At 45.1% G+C, this 17,471-nt stretch overlaps 1 protein-coding gene across 11 annotated transcripts in view; it reads right to left on the bottom strand.

Annotated features, from left to right (window-relative positions):
* The window catches only part of TUT7 (terminal uridylyl transferase 7), a 70,755-nt gene that overhangs the window by 8,051 nt on the left and 45,233 nt on the right, over window positions 1-17,471 (bottom strand). For 8 of the 11 annotated variants that reach the window (XM_089335923.1, XM_089335925.1, XM_089335936.1 and 5 more), the window contains 8 exons: window positions 17,375-17,452; window positions 16,609-16,786; window positions 11,849-11,896; window positions 11,670-11,761; window positions 8,837-8,952; window positions 7,295-7,620; window positions 4,566-4,642; window positions 4,170-4,233 (listed from right to left, as the gene is read on the bottom strand). In XM_089335923.1, coding sequence (XP_089192049.1) covers window positions 4,170-4,233; window positions 4,566-4,642; window positions 7,295-7,620; window positions 8,837-8,952; window positions 11,670-11,761; window positions 11,849-11,896; window positions 16,609-16,786; window positions 17,375-17,452 — 979 coding nt within the window. The remainder of the gene's footprint in view (window positions 1-4,169; window positions 4,234-4,565; window positions 4,643-7,294; window positions 7,621-8,836; window positions 8,953-11,669; window positions 11,762-11,848; window positions 11,897-16,608; window positions 16,787-17,374; window positions 17,453-17,471) is intronic. The other 3 variants (XM_089335927.1, XM_089335929.1, XM_089335933.1) reach the window with 2 other exon arrangements.

The raw sequence follows: 17,471 nt of genomic DNA, 5'->3' as shown, positions 1-17,471 counted from the left end.
GTTCCCAACAGAAATCTCATTTTTCAGTCCATGTGTCCCACTGAGACAAATCAAACCTCTCCAGGGAACAGCTGCACTCTTAATTTCTCACAGCCTCCTGCCAGCCTATCTTTCGTGGATATCACTGTACTTTTGGGTCTAAGGGTGGCAATTCTTTTGAGATTTCTTTTTTTGGATCTCATGCATTCAACTCTCATTCCTTTTCTTTTTTTTTTTTTTTTTTAAGATTTACTTATTTGAAAGGCAAAGTTACAGAGAGGCAGAGGTGCAGAGAAGAAAAAGCAAGGTCCTCATCCGCTGGTTCACTCCCTAGATCGCCTCAACAGCCAGAGCTGCGTCGAACCGAAGCCAGGAGCAGGAGCCCAAGGACTTGGGCCATCCTCCACTGCCATCCTAGGCCATAGCAGAGAGCTGGATCAGAAGTAGAGCAGCCGGGACTTGAATTGTTGCCTATGTGGGATGCTGGCACTGCAGGCAGCGGCTTTATCTGCTATGCCACAGCACCGGCCCCTCTCTCCCATTTCTTTTAAATTTTGCTTACAGGGACCAGCACTGCTGTACAGTGGGTAAAGCCTCCGCCTGCAGTGCCGGCATCCAGTATGGGCACTGGTTCAAGTTCCGACTGCTCCACTTCCAATCCAGCTCCCTGCTATGACCTGAGAAAGCAGTAGAAGATGGTCCAAGTCCTTGGGCCCCTGCACCCACATGGGAGACCCAGAAGTTCCTGGCTCCTGGCTTCGGATCGGTGCAGTTCCAGCTGTTGCAGCCATCTGGAGAGTGAACCAGTGGATGGAAGACATCTCTTTCTCTGCCGCTCAAATAAATAAATAAATTAAAAAAAAAAAAAAAGCCTTATTTATAAAGACATCTGATGCCACTTCAAGTGTTTCCCCCAATCATTTAAAAAAGAAAAACTAGAAATTTTGCATATCCAAAAATAAATGCCTAATTCTATTCAGAGTTTATATACTTGAGATAACAGAGAGTATTGGACAGACACTCAAATGCCTAAGTAAGTTATCTCCCTATTTCAAAGGATATTTACCGTATTTTCAGATCCTGGTTGACCACAGGCAACTGGAACCTCAAAAAAGGGGGACTGAAGTATATGTGTATTTTTACATTATACAAAAATATAAACATAAGATCATACCAACAAAGTTCTAAAATTTGAAAGCTCAATAGCTATCATAAACCAAATAATCATTTTTAAAAACTTCCCTTCTTTAACTCTACTTTTGTTGAACAAAGAGAAAGAGTGATTACACAAAGTTACTAAGGTTGCCTGCATGCCAGGGCTTAGATCATGGTTTATTTTATTTTATTTTATTTTTTAATTTGACAAATTGAGTTAGACAGAGAGAAAGAGAAAGATCTTCCTTCCATTGGTTCACCCCTCAAATGGCTGCTGTGGCTGGCGCTGCGCCGATCTGAAGCCAGGAGCCAGGTGCTTCCTCCCAGCTCTCCCATACAGATGCAGGGGCCCAAGCACTTGGGCCATCCTCCACTGCCTTCCTGGGCCACAGCAGAGAGCTGGACTGGAAGAGGGACAGCCGGGACTAGAACCCGGCGTCCATGTGGGATACAGGCACTGCAGGCGGAGGATTAACCAAGTGAGCCACAGCACCAGCCCCTAGATCATGATTTATAGTCTCATTCCTTCATACTAAAAATTGCTGAAGAAGCTCACAGTATGGTAAAAGTCACTTTGTTTTTAATATTCCACCTCAAGTTTCTTCCTAGCCTTTAAGGTCCCAAAAGTACACTTGAACCACTAGAAAGAAACAAACACAGCCTCGTGGTTGCTCCACCATTTCAGCTTTGTTCCTCAGGCACGGGGCCTGGGGAAGAGGGGTCTGGCCTCTGCACCCATTCCAAGGTTAAGCAGCCCACAGTTACTACTTCCTGACCTTACTGCAATCAGGTTCCTCCCCTCCAGTCCAAAGAAATGGCACTTCTCCAAGTCATCAATCCCATCCACGTTGCCAGATCCAGTGTTTAATTCTCAGTCTACACCTCTACACACCTCTGAGCTGCAATTCACAGATGGTCAAGCATGTTCGCCTTCAGGACTCGAGGACCTAATTAATTCCTACTCCTTCCCTTCCTTCATGGACCACGTTCTCTGTCTCCTTTGCTTACTTCCCCCACTCTGCACGCTTTTCTCTCTGGCTCATGCATTCACTTGCTAGGTGGCCTCACTCAGGCACAGGGCTTCACATGCTGTCTGCACCCTGAGGAGAGGTACATTTCTGTCTCCAGCATGGACCTCTCTCCAAACATCAAGTTCTATAGGGGTACTTCAAAGAGTCTGTAGAGACGGAATTGGCAGACTTTATTTCGGTGCAAAAATTTTTAAATCCATGCAGTTTTTTTCCCCATAACATGTTATTTCCCATGAAATTTTGAAGCCCTCTTGTATGCATGGATTTAAACATCTTTTACATCAATATAGTGTTTTATTCCATTTTCCCACAAACTTATCAAAGTACCATCACATACTCAAATGTCACCTGACATTTCCACCCAGTTCTCTTAACACTATCTTGAACTTATGTGTCTAAAATGAACTCTATTTCTCCCCCAAGATTTCTGTTTCCCAGCACAGGAAATTTAACCTCCATTTTTCCAATGCTCAGGACAGAAACAGTTGTTTTTCTTTATAGGAAAGTTTATTTATTTGAAAGATGGGGGGGCGGGGTGCAGAATATCATCCACCCACTGATTCACTCCCCAAATGCCTACAATAGCCAAGGCTGGGCCCGGCCAAAGCCAGGAGCCAGGAACCCAATCTGCATCTTCTCTGTGGGTGGCAGTGACCCAAAAACTTGAGCCATCATTTGCTACCTTCCAGAGTGCGCTTAACTGGGAAGCAGAGGCGGGACTCAAACCTAGGCACTCTGATATGGGTGTCTCAAGTGGTGGCTTAACCTGCTGTGCCACCTAGCCGCCCCGGGCCACACACCTCAGCGTCACCTCTGTTTTCTCTCATCCATTCCCATCTAATCCATCCACGAGCCTGCTGGTGCCCCCTTCAGAGCATCCAGAACCTGCCCATCCTCTCATCCCCACCGTTTCCACCCAGGTCTAAGCAGCCCCTCGTGCATCTCTAGGTTCCACCCCTGCCTCCGCCCAGCAGCCACAGGAACCTCGTAACACAGATCTCAGTAGCATTCTTTGGCTCAAAACCAAAGTGACATGGCTTCCCATGTCACTCAGAGAACCTGCAGGCCCAATCGTTGCTGAAGGTGCCTTATAATCAATTCACCCTCTACCCGTACCTCCTAGCACTCGCCCCCAGCCAACTACACCCCTGCCATGCTGCCTCCCCAATGCTGGGGGCCAAGACTGTATTCAGCCCCACACGGACCTGCCCTGTCCACCTATCTGATGCTCTGCCTGTTACTATTCCGAGGGGCCACACTTTGTGCATCTTTGTCTTTTCCTGCTTTAAAATTTCTTCTTAAGGTGTATAGTGATCGTAATTTCTAGTTGCAAAAACACCAAATAAATAAATGTTAGATTGAAAAAAAACATGTCTTCTTAGCTTGCTGCCACCTGCGATCTCGTTCCAATTTTAGTATATGTGCTGCCGAAGCGAGCACGGCCGCCTGCGATCTCACTGCCATTCTCTCTCATCCCTGTCTTCTGACAAGGATGCAGAGTAAACAAGAGAAGGATCTTTGATTCCACACCGCTCCTCTTCAGTGTTGAATGTGCAGGTGTGGATTCATAATGTCTGTTGAGGGGCAAATGAAGCCGAATGAGAGGGAAAGGGTGGAGTTCAGACTAGCAGTCACTTTCTCTCCTTACCATGGTGCCTGGCAAACAGCTCCCAGGAGAATACGCTGCTGCAAGATGGTGGCAATTTCAAAGCAGAAACACCAAGTGTGGGAGAACAGGTACTTGAAGACTATGGTCCCCACTAAGGAGTGGTGGAAGAGCACTTGGAACATTTAGAAAACACACAGGCTCACATTTAATCCCTGAAGATCAGATCTGGAACACGAAGGTGGGGTCAAGGCAACTGTTTCTAAGAGCTCCCCCTACGGATTCTGATGTCCAATCTGCGTTAAAAATCACTCATTCCAAGGAGTTGTTTCAAAAGCCATGTGGTAAAGTATGCAGTCAATAAAATAAGACAAACTTGTTTCTAAAAGCCCACATACCTGACTGGGGACTCAAAACTATTGCTGTTTTTTGTTTCTTTTTGTCTTCATGTAAAAGCACTGCCTAAAAAATGAAATAGACTGGTTTACAAAATTGAAAGGAACAGCATCTGAAACAGCCTTAAAACTGAAGCCATATCCAAAAAGAGCTGAAATTAGGCATCTGGTGGCAGAAGGGCACAAGTTAACTAACAAGCGAAACACACGTGCAGAAACACTCTGACAAGGCCCTGCCACCTCGTGCCCAGCAAGCCTTAGCACCCCGCTGGTGTGAGTGGCTCAGAGAGAGGCAGCAGTGGGGTGAGTGGGAAGGAAGGAGGGCCGGCACAGAGCTACCCACACTCAGGAAGGGCTTCCGCAGTAAAGAGGGGACAGAGAAGCTCCCCTCTCCTTTACCTGAACAAAGGTACCAGGTAACCTCGAAGGGCTAGGTGAAAAGGGGGCTCCAAACACACAATCTGACTTAGACAGACCTAAAGAGAGAAGGCAGCACTTTTTGTTCCTATTTAAATCAAAAGTAGTAGCCCTGGTTTCAAACTTTCGTAGAAAGAATTCCTGCTGATAATCACGACAGAAAGCATCACTAAGTCTATTGTGAGAACAAAATAATATATTTGAAGAAACAAGAGGGAACAACAATTTTTAGATGGGAAGAAGTTGAAATTTTTCATCGCTACCACGAGAAACTAGTCATACCCTATCCCTATTCCTCCCTTCTTATTCTGTAATGTGATGACTTTCTATAATGTGTAAAAATGAGGGGTAGCCAGCACCATAGCTCACTAAGCTAATCCTACGCCTGTGGCGCCGGCATCCCAGGTTCTAGTCCTGGTCAGGGCGCCGCATTCTGTCCCGGTTGCTTCTCTTCCAGGCCAGCTCTCTGCTGTGGTCCGGGAGTGCAGCAGAGGATGGCCCAAGTGCTTGGGCCCTGCACCCGCATGGGAGACCAGGAGGAAGCACCTGGCTCCTAGCTTCGGATCGGAGCAGCACGCTGGCCATAGCGGCCATTTGGGGGTGAACCAGCGGAAGGAAGACCTTTCTCTCTCTCTCTCTCACTAACTCTGCCTGTCAAAACAAACAAACAAGGCCAGTGCCGCGGCTCACTAGGCTAATCCTCCGCCTTGCGGCACCGGCACACCGGGTTCTAGTCCTGGTTGGGGCGCCAGATTCTGTCCCGGTTGCCCCTCTTCCAGGCCAGCTCTCTGCTGTGGCCAGGGAGTGCAGTGGAGGATGGCCCAAGTGCTTGGGCCCTGCACCCCATGGGAGACCAGGAGAAACACCTGGCTCCTGCCTTCGGATCAGCGTGGTGCACCGGCTGCAATGCGCCGGACACGGCGGCCATTGGAGGGTGAACCAACGGCAAAAGGAAGACCTTTCTCTCTGTCTCTCTCTCACTGTCCACTCTGCCTGTCAAACAAAAACAAACAAAAATAAAACAAAAACAAAAAAAATTCAAAAAGTTCATGGGAAATATGTATTATGAAACAATTTTTGACATTTTTTGACACCAAAATAAATTTCTCTTCTGATTCCGCTCTTCACAGGAATGTTTTATTGTCCCCTCGTAGTGCCTTCGGAAGAATGCAGTTTCTACACGAGTGCTGTTCCGTTGCTCCTTAGGTTTGACAATCTCCCTGCCACCAGGACAGGTGCTCTTGGATTTGGGGCTGCGCCCACAGGCCGCCAGCATCACGGTTTGAACTGCTGTCGGATTCTGGGACTGGCGAGAAGGCAGAAGGCCATCAGAGGTAGGGAGCTTCCGCACTCTGCTCACCACGTCCCCATAGGAGTGGCTACTTCACACTATCAGTAAGCAAATCACAAAGGGCAGCCTACCAATGTAAGTTTGGTAAATCTCTATGAAACCTTCTCTATGCTATTTCGTTTCCTTACAGGTGAACATGGAATATTCACACCACAACTGAAGGGGTACTGTGAACCTTTTTCCTCTTATAATCATAAAAGAAACTCATTTTATTCCAGTGTGACATCCTATTTCAGGGCCAAGTTCTGAATTCCTTACACATGGGCTGAGACTACTGCTGGCTAAGCTCTTTGTTACAAATAACAGAGGACATATTTTAAATATATTTCATTCCATATGAAGTTCCTTTATAAGATTATGGGGCAACCTAAGTATCACTCATGTTAAAAAAAAAAAAAAAAAAAAAAGGTCATTATATTGCTGCAAATGATGACACAAAGTGGAAGAGACCCTGGTGTTCCGGGCTGGGACACAGGAGCCCTGGAGGCACTGGAAAGCAGTGCCGACTCTCCTAATGCTGTCCACACACATCGTGATAGAGGGCAGCTGCTCAGGAATCCATGATTTCCTTGGGTTCCTTCACTATGCTTAGAGGTCTGCTCTGAGCAGCAGTGTCAGAGTGCACAAGCTGCTTGCTCATTAATACACATACACGGTACCCTTACTCTTCAGAATCTGCTAGAAAGGGCCTACAAGGGACACTTCACCCATTTAGTCGAAATGGCCAATTTATATACAACCGGAAGGGGGCAAGTTCTGCAAACGACTCTTTAAACTACTAACTTCACCCTAAGAGCAGTCATGCTCACCTGTAGAAAATTACAAAAATGATAACCTCTAAAGATAGAATCCTCTACCATCCCCCCGGCAGAGAGCACCAGCACATGCCCTTCTAGTCCCTCTGCTACGCATGTGCTGTGTGTATTTCAACAAGATCACTGGTGGCTCAAGAGCACACACAGTGGAACGTCCTGAGAAGGCTGGGTCCACCGCCTCCTCCACTGGCCGGGCAATGGCACACTCTGAGTGGAGAAGTTACTGAAGTGGAGCCTGTTTGCTGGGCACTGAGGCTACATTGTGCATGTCCGGGGGACAACGAGAAGGTGATTTTATCGATAATCTTAAAGAACCCACCAAGATGATTTTTCTAAGATTCTAAATGAACCCAGGAATAAGTTTTAAGATATACAGAGGATCACAATGAAAGGGCAGTAGAGTGTACTTTCTTAAAATCAAGCTCTTTTTTGACTGAATATATTGGTTAAAGAAATAAATGTAACTACTGGCAGTTAAGAACTCTAAAAAGGAGATCTCCTCGCAGATGACAGCGCCAGCAGCAAGGTGGGACAGGCGTTCATACCTGGAGAGCCTTTGAACTGTGGGCACTCCTTTTTGATGTGCCCTTCTCTTCCACAAATGAAACAGCGCTTCTCTCTGAGGTCTCTGTCATCCTGCCTCTTCCACTTCTCCAGCGGCGGCCTGAGAAGCTTCTCCCGCGCCAGCTCGGCAGACGGCCGCAGCGGCTTGGCTTTCTGAGGCGTACATGGCATGCTCTTATCCTCTTTTGCTGACACCTCTCGCTCTGTGTATTTGTTCTGAATTTCTTTGTCCTCTTTGCTTCTTTTCTCTTTGTTTTCGGGGTATCTTTGGTTCAGGGTATCTTCCTGATCTCGCCGCCGCCTCACTCTGGAGAATACACAATAATAATAGGAAAACATCTAAACAGAAAACTTAACCAAAGATGAAGACAACTCCAGCTTTCATAGATAACTAGGAAAGAACAGACATCAGGGAAAAAGCAACAATTTAAAAACGAAAGTCCATTATCCTCATTAAGAAGCTACCTTGGGGGGCCGGCACTGTGGCACAGCGGGTTAACGCCCCGGCCTGAAGTGCCAGCATCCCATATGGGCGCTGGTTTGAGTCCCGAGCTGCTCCACTTCTATTCCGGATTGTCACCTATACATGGCTTGGGACAGTAGTAGAAGATGGCCAAGGCCTTGGGCCCCTGCACCCTCGTGGGAGATCTGGAAGAAGCTCCTGGCTTCAGATCAGCACAGTTCCAGCCGGTGTCGCAAGGCAGAGGATTAGCCTAGTGAGCCGCGGCGCCGGCTACACTGATGTTTTAATTCACACATTTAAAAAAAGAATCTTAAATGTATCCGAAAATGCTGGATTTCTGCTATAATAGAACCTGATTTAAAAACTGGGGGGACTAGAGCTGTGGCGTAGTCAGTAAAGCCAACGCCTGTGATGCCAGCATCCCAGATGGGTGATGGTTCAAGTCCTGGCTGCTCCTCTGTGGATCCAGCTCTCTGCTAATGGGCTGGGAAAAGCAGCCAGAGATGGCCCAGTGCTTGGGCCCAGGTTGCCCATGTGGGAAACCTGGACGAAGTTACTGGTTTCAGCCTGGACTAGCCCTGGCTATTGTGGCCATCTGGGGAATGAACCAGTGGATGTAAGCTCTCTCTGTTGCTCCCTCTCTCTTTGTAATTCTGATTTTAAAATAAATAAATCTGAAAAACAAAACAAAAACACCCTGGGAAAGTGGCAGGCACTTTGCCTAGTAATGAAGGCTCCTGCACCCCTACTGGAATGCATAGGTCCAAACCCTGGCTCCACCTGCTGCCAACCCCATGCTCAGAATGTGACTCAGCAGATGATAATCCAAGTAGCAGGATCCCTGTTGTCCAGACAGGAGACCTGGATTGGGTTCCTGGATCCCCCCTCCTGACTGGGGCCTGGCCCAACCCTGGCTGTTGCAGGCATTTGGGGACTAAATCAGCAGCATATAGAAGCTGTCTGTCTGTCTCTCAAAGAAACAAAACAAAAAGCAAAGTCAAACTAACAACACAACCCAAAAGTGGGACAATGAACGTGCTCCTTTTGAACATTTACTTACTTTCTCCTCATAGGACAGTCCTTCATGAAGTGCCCGATTTTCCCACAAATCCGGCAACATCTATCGTTTGGGGCCAGTTCACCTTCAGTTAGTACATCTGGATCAAAAAAATACTCCTAGAAGACAATACATGTGAAAGCCCAAATTGTTAATGAGATCTAAACACAAAGACTAAGGAGATGTTGAACAGAGAGGTTACATCTCAACCACTGATGTGTCTTAACAGACATCATAGATACTGCTTAATTCCAAACAAACTCTGCAACCAGCAGATGTAACTCAGATGTAACTTATCTGAACCCGTTTTTGTTTATTCTTCTTAGTCATGCCAAGTCCTGTTTCACCTTAACCCTGCAGGTTTATGCACACATCTAAGCAGGCGCATTTCCCATCCCTACGAGCCAGCTTCCCCAGGACCCGGAAGGGAGCTGAGCTGAGGCTTGGTCAAGGGCCTCATGAAATGGAAAGGCTAAACCCTAATAAAGGGAAGAATGCGATCTACATTACACAGAGTACACTGAGGAGAAGAAAAAAACCCCACAGGTTGCTGCTTTGCCATGGTTTCTGAAGGAAAAAAACAGCAGAGGCACAGACAAGGGTCCGAACTCTTAGCCCCTTGGCTACAAAAATTAAGGTGGGGACCAGCAGCACTGGCATGAGCTGGGGCCTTGTAAATGCAAATAACGGGGCCCATTCCAGACCCATTAGCATTTGTGGCCTACCAAAATCCCCAGTGACTGAGCCCATTTCAGAAGCACGAGTGTGGAAGACGTACATAGTAATATCCAGCTAGATTTACAAGGTGCAATTAGATGCGTAATGTGCCTATTGAGGTGTACACTAGAGTTCACTTAAAGTCTGTACTGGGGGAAGGAAGGGTATGAGGAGTTCCAGAGTACAAAACTTCAATCAGGAAAAATAAACTTGAGATCTACTGCACAGCAGCAATAATGTACACTTAAAAATAAGAGAGTAAATCTCAAATGTCTTGTCACAAGAAATTAAGCAAGGAGCCGGTGCTGTGACGCAGTGGGTTAAAGCCCTGGCCTGAAGCGCCAGCATCACACATGGGCACTGGTTCAAGTCCTGGCTGCTCCTTCTCTGATCCAGCTCTCTGCTATGGCCTGAGATAGCAGTAAAAGATGGTCCAAGTCCTTGGGCTCCTGCACCCACATGGGAGACCTGGAAGACGCTCCTGGCTCCTGGCTTTGGATTGGAGCAACTCCGGCCATTGTGGCCATCTGGGGATTGAACCAGCGGATGGAAGACCTGTCTCTTTCTCTAACTCTCTCTGTAATTCTTTCAAGCAAATAAAATAAATCTTAAAAAAAAAAAAAAAAAAAAAAAGCGACATATGCCATTGACCTGATTTAATCATTTCTTGTTGCATGCACAGATCGGCGCATCACACACTGTGTCCAACGATTTATTAAAAAGAAGTCTTTATCAAGAAAATTAATGCAGGAGAAAAATGACTTTATTGTTAGCAAAATTATCAAGTACTGGCCATTGTCCTTGCACTGAAATATCCTTTTTAAAAATGATTGATTTAGCTGGCGCCGCGGCTCGCTAGGCTAATCCTCCGCCTTGCGGCGCCAGCACACCAGGTTCTAGTCCCGGTCGGGGCGCTGGATTCTGTCCCGGTTGCCCCTCTTCCAGGCCAGCTCTCTGCTGTGGCCAGGGAGTGCAGTGGAGGATGGCCCAAGTGCTTGGGCCCTGCACCCCATGGGAGACCAGGATAAATACCTGGCTCCTGCCATTGGATCAGCGCAGTGCGCCGGCTGCAGTGCACCGGCCACGGTGGCCATTGGAGGGTGAACTAACGGCAAAGGAAGACCTTTCTCTCTGTCTCTCTCTCTCACTGTCCACTCTGCCTGTCAAAAAAAAAAAAAAAAAAAAGATTGATTTAGGGGCTGGTGCTGTGGCATAGGGTTTAAGCTGCTGCCTGCAGTGCTGGCAGCCCACACAGGTGCCAGTTGAAGTCCTGGCTCCTTCATTTCTAATCCAGCTGGCTGCTAATGCACCTGGAAAAGCAGCGGAAGATGGCCCAAGTGCTTGGGCCTCTGCACCCACGTGGGAGACCAAAAGCTCCTGGCTCCTGGCTTCAGCTTGGCCCAGCCCCAGCTGTTGCAGCCATTTGGGGAGTGAACCAGTGATGGAAGACATCTCTCTCTGTCTCCCTCTCTGTGTGCAACTCTGCCTTTCAAATAAATAAAAAATAAATCTTAAAAGAGATTTGCTTATTTGAGTAACACAGACAGAGAAAAGAGAGAATCAGAGAGACAGAGAAATCTTCCATCTGCTGGTTCACTCTCCTAATATGGTTGCAAGAGCCAGGGCTGTGCCAAGTCAAAGCCAGGAGCTTCTTCCAGGTGTCTCAGATGGGTGCAGGGGCCCTAGTACCTGAGCCATCATCTGGACTTTCCCAGGTGCATTAGCAGGGAGCTGGACTGTAGGCAGAGCAGCAGGGTCCGGAACTGGCACTCTGATATAGCATGCCAGTGTTACAAGTGATGGCTCAACCCGATGCACCACAGCACTGGCCTTCCTTCACTTTCAAAGCTGTTCCAGTGGTGGTATGTGTTAACAAAGAAAACCAGCAGCAGCAACAACAATGTTATTGATTTCTCTACCCAAATGCCATTTTTTACTGTGTCCTCCTAGTCTCCTGATCAATAGCTTCTAACCGGGGGATGTTACAGACAGGTCTTTAGGAATCTGTATTGTTAGGATTCTTGGCCAGGCTCGGACTTCAGAGTAGTCACATTTTCACTGAGGTAATGTGCACACATTAGGTGTATTAACAGTTTTTTGGCATTTCCAACAGACTCACCATTTTTGAGGGGTAGTCCTTAGGAAATCCTTTGACTGGACTGCCAAACACTCTTCTCCCATTGATAAATGCTTTCATTATAAAATTTGTCACTAAGAAGAAAACAGTTAAGAACCTGATTAGATGAATTAAAAGAAAAAAAAAAAAGAAACTGTACTAAAATTTGCAAAGTAACTTACTTTTTCTTGATAAGCCAGCTCCAAGATTATGATTCAAATCAAATGGATCTAGGTAAAGAAAATAAAGAATAAGATTATCAAATAGAAAATGCAATGTCACTTACATCCAGTAAATGAGGTCCATATAACAAGAAAGTATCAAATACTTGGCTCATCATTAATAAAAGCATTAAATGGCTGGCTTTTCAAGGACCTTAATATTTATAATGTGGCTAAATAATATATACTCTCAACTGTAAGACAAGGTTACTTCCAAAAGTGTTAACCAAAGTATTACTTTATTTTTATAAAAGTCTTTATATTTGACAGTTTGCCTAATTTTGAACAAAAGACCATTTGGAGAAGACACATTAGCCTGATATATAATTATATAAGATACTAGCTTTGGATGCATATAAAAGTCACAAATATATTTAAAACATTTTAGCACTTAATGTTGCTTCTAACCAATAAGCCTCTTAACGCTTACTTTCAGGGCTGGCATTGTAGTGGAGTGGATAAAGCCACTGCCAGCAATGTCGGCATCCCATATATTACCCAGCTCCCAGCTAATGCTCCTGGTAAAACAGTAGAAATGGCCCAAGTGCTTGGGGCCTCTGCCACCCATGTGGGAGACCTGGAAGAAGCTCCTGGCTCCTTGCTTCAGCCTGGCCCAGCTCTGGCCATTGCCGCTATTTGAGGAATGAACCAGTGGATAGATGATCTCTCTCTCTGTAACTCTGCATTTCAAATAACTAAATCTTTTTTTTTTTTTTTTTTTTGCTTGTTTGTTTATCTGAGAGGCAGAGCTACAGACAGAGAGAAAGAGAGACAGAGGGAGGTCTTCCATTGCCTGGTTTAATCCTCAAATGGCCGAAATGGCTGGAGATGGGTTGATCCGATGCCACAAGCCAGGAGCTTCTTCAAGGTCTCACACATGGGTACAGGGGCTCAAGGACTTGGACTATCTTCCACTGCATTCCCAGGACATTAGCAGGGTGCTGGATTGGAAATGGAGCAGTCAGGACTCGAACCGACGTCCATATATGATGCCAGCCCTGCAGGCAGAGGCTTAACCTACTAAGCCATAGTGCCAGTTCCCAAATAAATTAAAAAAAAAAAAAATCACTTCAGAGAGTAATCCTCAGTTTTTACAAAACATACTTATAAAAGACACACACACACATATTTGGTTCCAGTGGCATACCAACTGAATCTCAGGATACCATTTCCAGTAAAAGCTGCGTATAAACTTCCACATAATCTTAGCTGTGTGCATCTCAAATGTCCTAGAAGACTGATACAAACGACTTCATTTGTCAGACGACCCAGAATGTGGTGGGAATGATGGAAAAGGTACTGATTCTGAAGGTGTGTATGATGTGTGAATAAACTTTCATAAAATAAATGGTGTAAAAGCACTATTTTTCAATTCCAATACTACTTTATAGGTAATTTAATAAATACACAATTCATAACTTAGATACCATATGTAGATATTTAACTAGTTTCTTCAAAAACCAAAAACAACATTCATGAAGTCAAAGAAAAACAAAATTAAGGGCCTGGCATTGGTGGTGCAGCAGGTTAAGCTGCTGCCTGTCAATGTTAGTGTCCAATATGAGTTCAAGTCCAGGTTGCTCCACTTCCAATCCAGCTCCCCGCTTATGTGCCTGAGAAAGCAGTAGAAGATGGCCCAAGTACTCGGGCCCCTGCATCTACATGGGAGACCCAGATGAATTTCCTGGCTCCTGGCTTTGGCCTGGTCCAGTCCCATGGCTGCCATTTAAGGAGTGAACCAAGGATGAAAGATCCCTGTCTCTCCCTCTTTTTTTGTAACTCTGCCTTTCTAATAAATAATAAATGTTTGGAAAAAAAAAAAAAAGAGATGACCTTTTTTGGGGGATCCTCTCATTGAGAAAATGGAGACAACAAGGACTAAAGAAGTGGAAAGCCGTACCCTTCTACTTTTTCAGTTATGTTTTTTTTTTATAAGTTACTTATTTGAAAGACAGAAAATGAGATACAGAGAGAGGGACATCTCCCACTTGCTGGCCCCCTCCACAAATGCCCATACCAGCCAGGGCTGTGTCAGGCTAACGCCAGGACCTAAGAACCCAATCCATGTCTCCCATATGGGTAGCGAGAACTCAACTGCTTGAGCCGTGACTGGCTGCTCTCTGGCATGCACTAGCAGGAAGCTGGAAGGGAGGACACAGCTGGGACTTACACCTGGAAGCTGATATGGGACATGGATATCCTGTGGCATCTCAGCTGCTGAACCAAACATCCACCTGAGAGCTATACTTCAGTAATTGTTCAATCATAAGAATCCACTGTGATAAAGAAACTAAAGTTTGACATAATAGATCCTAAAAACTTAAAAATAGATCTATAACCTACTGTGATCTGAAATTCACTTTACAAATGTTCTCATTTTAATACTGCCAACAGATAGAAGTACTGATAAAAGCCTAACTTAAGGGTAACATATTATTTAGGTGATAGGATTATATTAAAAAAAAAAATGAAAAAACACCCCATAATAATAATTGAAAAATTATGAAGCCATTTCTCAACTTAAGCATTTAAATTCTATTTTCCTTTTAAAATTCCATAAATCGCAAATAAAAAATTATCAATGATTCCAGTGAATCCTTGCATTTCTTGGAAGAAAAGCATTTTGCATGGTCATAATAAATATGAAAACTTGAATGCAATTACTTATAGGTAAACACCAGCATTAACAGAAATAAAACCACTGAAAATTCACTCTTGGGGCCTGGTGTTATGTAGTGAGTAAAACTGCCACGTCTGTATGCTGGTTGTTCCACTTGGAATACAGCTCCCTACTAATGCACCTGGGAAAAGCACTGGAATATGGCCCACATATTTGGGATGCTGCCACCCACATGGGAGACCCAGATGAAGCTCCTGGCTCCTGGCTCTGGCCTTGCTCAGCCCTAGCCATTGTGGCCATGTGGGCAGTGAACCAGAGGATAGAAGATCTCTCTCTCGCTCTAAGTCTTTCAAAATAAATAAATAAAATCTTTGAAGAGAAGAAAATTCACTCTTGGTGGCACTTTTCAACTTTTTTTTTTTTTTTTTTTTTAATTTGAAAGGCAGAGTTAGAGAAGGAGAGATGAAGAGACGAAGAGACCTTCCATCTGCCAACTTCACTCCCCACCTAACTGCAATGGCTGGAACCAAGACAGGGCCAAGCCAGGAGTAAGGGGCTTCTTTCGGGTCTCCCTCATGGGGGCAGGGTCCCAAGCACTTGGACCACCCTCTGCTGCTTTCCCAGGCATATTAACAGGGAGCTGGATGGGTAGCGGAGCGGCCAGGACTCAAACTGGTGCCCAGATGGCATGTCAGTGCTGCAGGCAGCAGCTTAACCTGTTACGCCACAGTGCCGGTCCCGACTTCTCAACTCTTGATTAGAAAATTTAAAGTTCTGGGGCTGGTGTTGTGGTGCCAGCATCCCATGTGGGTGCTGGTTCTAGTCCCGGCTACTCCTCTTCTGATCCAGCTCTCTGCTACGGCCTGGGAAAGCAGTAGAAGATGGCCCAAGTCCTTGGGCCCCTGCACCCATGTGGGAAAACCGGAAGAAGCTCCTGGCTCCTGGCTTTGGATCAGCACAGCTCCAGCCATTGCGGCCATCTGGGGAGCAGAGGGAAGACCTTTCTCTCTGTCTCTATCTCTCTCTGTAACTCTGTCTTTTAAATAAATAAAAATAAATCTTTAAAAAAAAAAATAAAGAAAACTTAAAGTCCTACTATGGAATGGGTGTTGTGGCACAGTGGGTTAACCCGCTGCCTGTGATGCCAGCATCCCATATGGGTGCTGGTTTGTGTAGTGGCTGCTCCCCTTCCAATCCAGCTCCCTGGTTTTTGTTGTTGTTGTTGTTGTTTTCTTTTTTAAAGATTTAATTATTTATTTGAAAAGCAGAGTTACAGAGAGGCAGAAGCACAGAGAGACAGCGAGCAAGCATGCAAGTCTCCCATCCAGGGGTTCACTTCCTATATGGCTCCAACAGCCGAAGCTGGGCCTATCCAAAGCCAGGAGCCGGAGCTTCTTCCGGGTCTCCAACATGGGTGCAAGGGCCCAAGGGCTTGGGCTATCCTCCGCTGCATTCCCAGGCCACACCAGAGAGCTGGATCAGATGTGGAATAGCCAGGACTCATACCAGAGCCCTTATGGGATGTTGGCACTGCAGGCAGTGGCTTTACCTGCTATGCCATAGCACCAGCCCTTCCAGCTCCCTGTTCATGGCCTGGGAAAAGCACTGGAAGATGACCTAGGTGCTTGGGCCCCTGCCACCCACACAGGAGACCTGGAAGAAGTTCCTAGTTTCAGGCCTTGGCCTGGCTCAGCCCTGAGAGTTGTGGCCACTTGGGGAGTGAACCAGTGTTTGGAAGATCTCTCTAACTCTGACTCTGAATTAATAAATAAATCCTAAGAAAAGAAAAAAGCCCTTCTATGTTGAAGCTGCCTTAATTTTATTGCTACTGTATATCCCAGTACAAGTGCAACAGTAGTAAAACTGTTGAGGTGAGCAGACTTTTGGGCTTCTGAGATGCCCCACGTGTGAAGGATCACTCACTGAGAAATCAGTGTTCAGGTTGGAAACAGAGATGTAGGCCTGATATAGACAACAATGGGACTACCACACCGTGTAGCCTCAAAGCAACTGGTGGCTATCCAAGAACAACTCTGTAAAGAGGAAGAATGATGTCCTCACAGTTTAAGTTTAATTGTTAAATATTTGATTTTAATTGTACCTTCAATAACAATGTATTTCGAGGTCCACTGCTTCTTAAAAGTTGTAAGCAGACTTTTTCTCCTGATGCTAATAACATGCTCTTTAAAATCAAATTCTTCTGTGTAGAAACGAAGAAGTCCCAACCATAATTGCCCAACAGATTCTGTATTCTTTCCATATTCTGGCCAATAGGCAGGCTAGAAATAGAAGAGAACAAGGAATAGCATGCTCTGTATAAAGTTAAACTACTCATTTGTATCTCAGGGAATAAATTCACACTTAACTTCTAATTAGCTAGAGATAGATATACGAAAATATAAAAAATTTTCTTTCACAAACAAAAATTATTTGTAAGAATTTATTAATCTCTTATAACCTGGAGATAGGGATAGCTGTTTGCAACATCAAACATCAGACCCTGTCAGTGGGGAAACTGGAAATAAACTCTAAGATCCTTGGTGATGCCTATAGTACTTAGTCTCTACAATTCTATGAAAGTCTTTCCCAACTTTCAGTATGAAAACCAGAGAGCCAATAGTCCATTCACATAGAATAAAGGTCTCTAACAGGCATTAAGAAAGTACTGGATAGAGTCCCTAGAAACTCACCAGGCTCAGTAATAATGTTTTTACTTCAAAGGAAACATCTGTAAATGCTAGTTTCCTAACAGCATGTCTATATTTATAATATAACAAACACTAATATAGTTGTTAGCCATCTACACAACAGTATAGTATAGCTTTTAGTAAAGGATGTTGCAAAATCTTTACTCTTAAAATACGTACCAGTTCATCAATCTGATCAAAAAAATATATATTCCATCCATCAACAAATATTTCAGGTTTCTTTTCACCTTTGTATATCTGAAATTAATTTTTAAAA

Source organism: Oryctolagus cuniculus, chromosome 1 (genome assembly GCF_051225735.1).
Source record: "Oryctolagus cuniculus isolate XC-2025 breed Fujian yellow rabbit chromosome 1, ASM5122573v1, whole genome shotgun sequence".
NCBI classification, from domain to species: Eukaryota; Metazoa; Chordata; class Mammalia; order Lagomorpha; family Leporidae; genus Oryctolagus; species Oryctolagus cuniculus.
The sequence above is the reverse complement of the archived record's forward strand: the minus strand, read 5'-3'. Positions and strand labels throughout refer to the sequence as shown.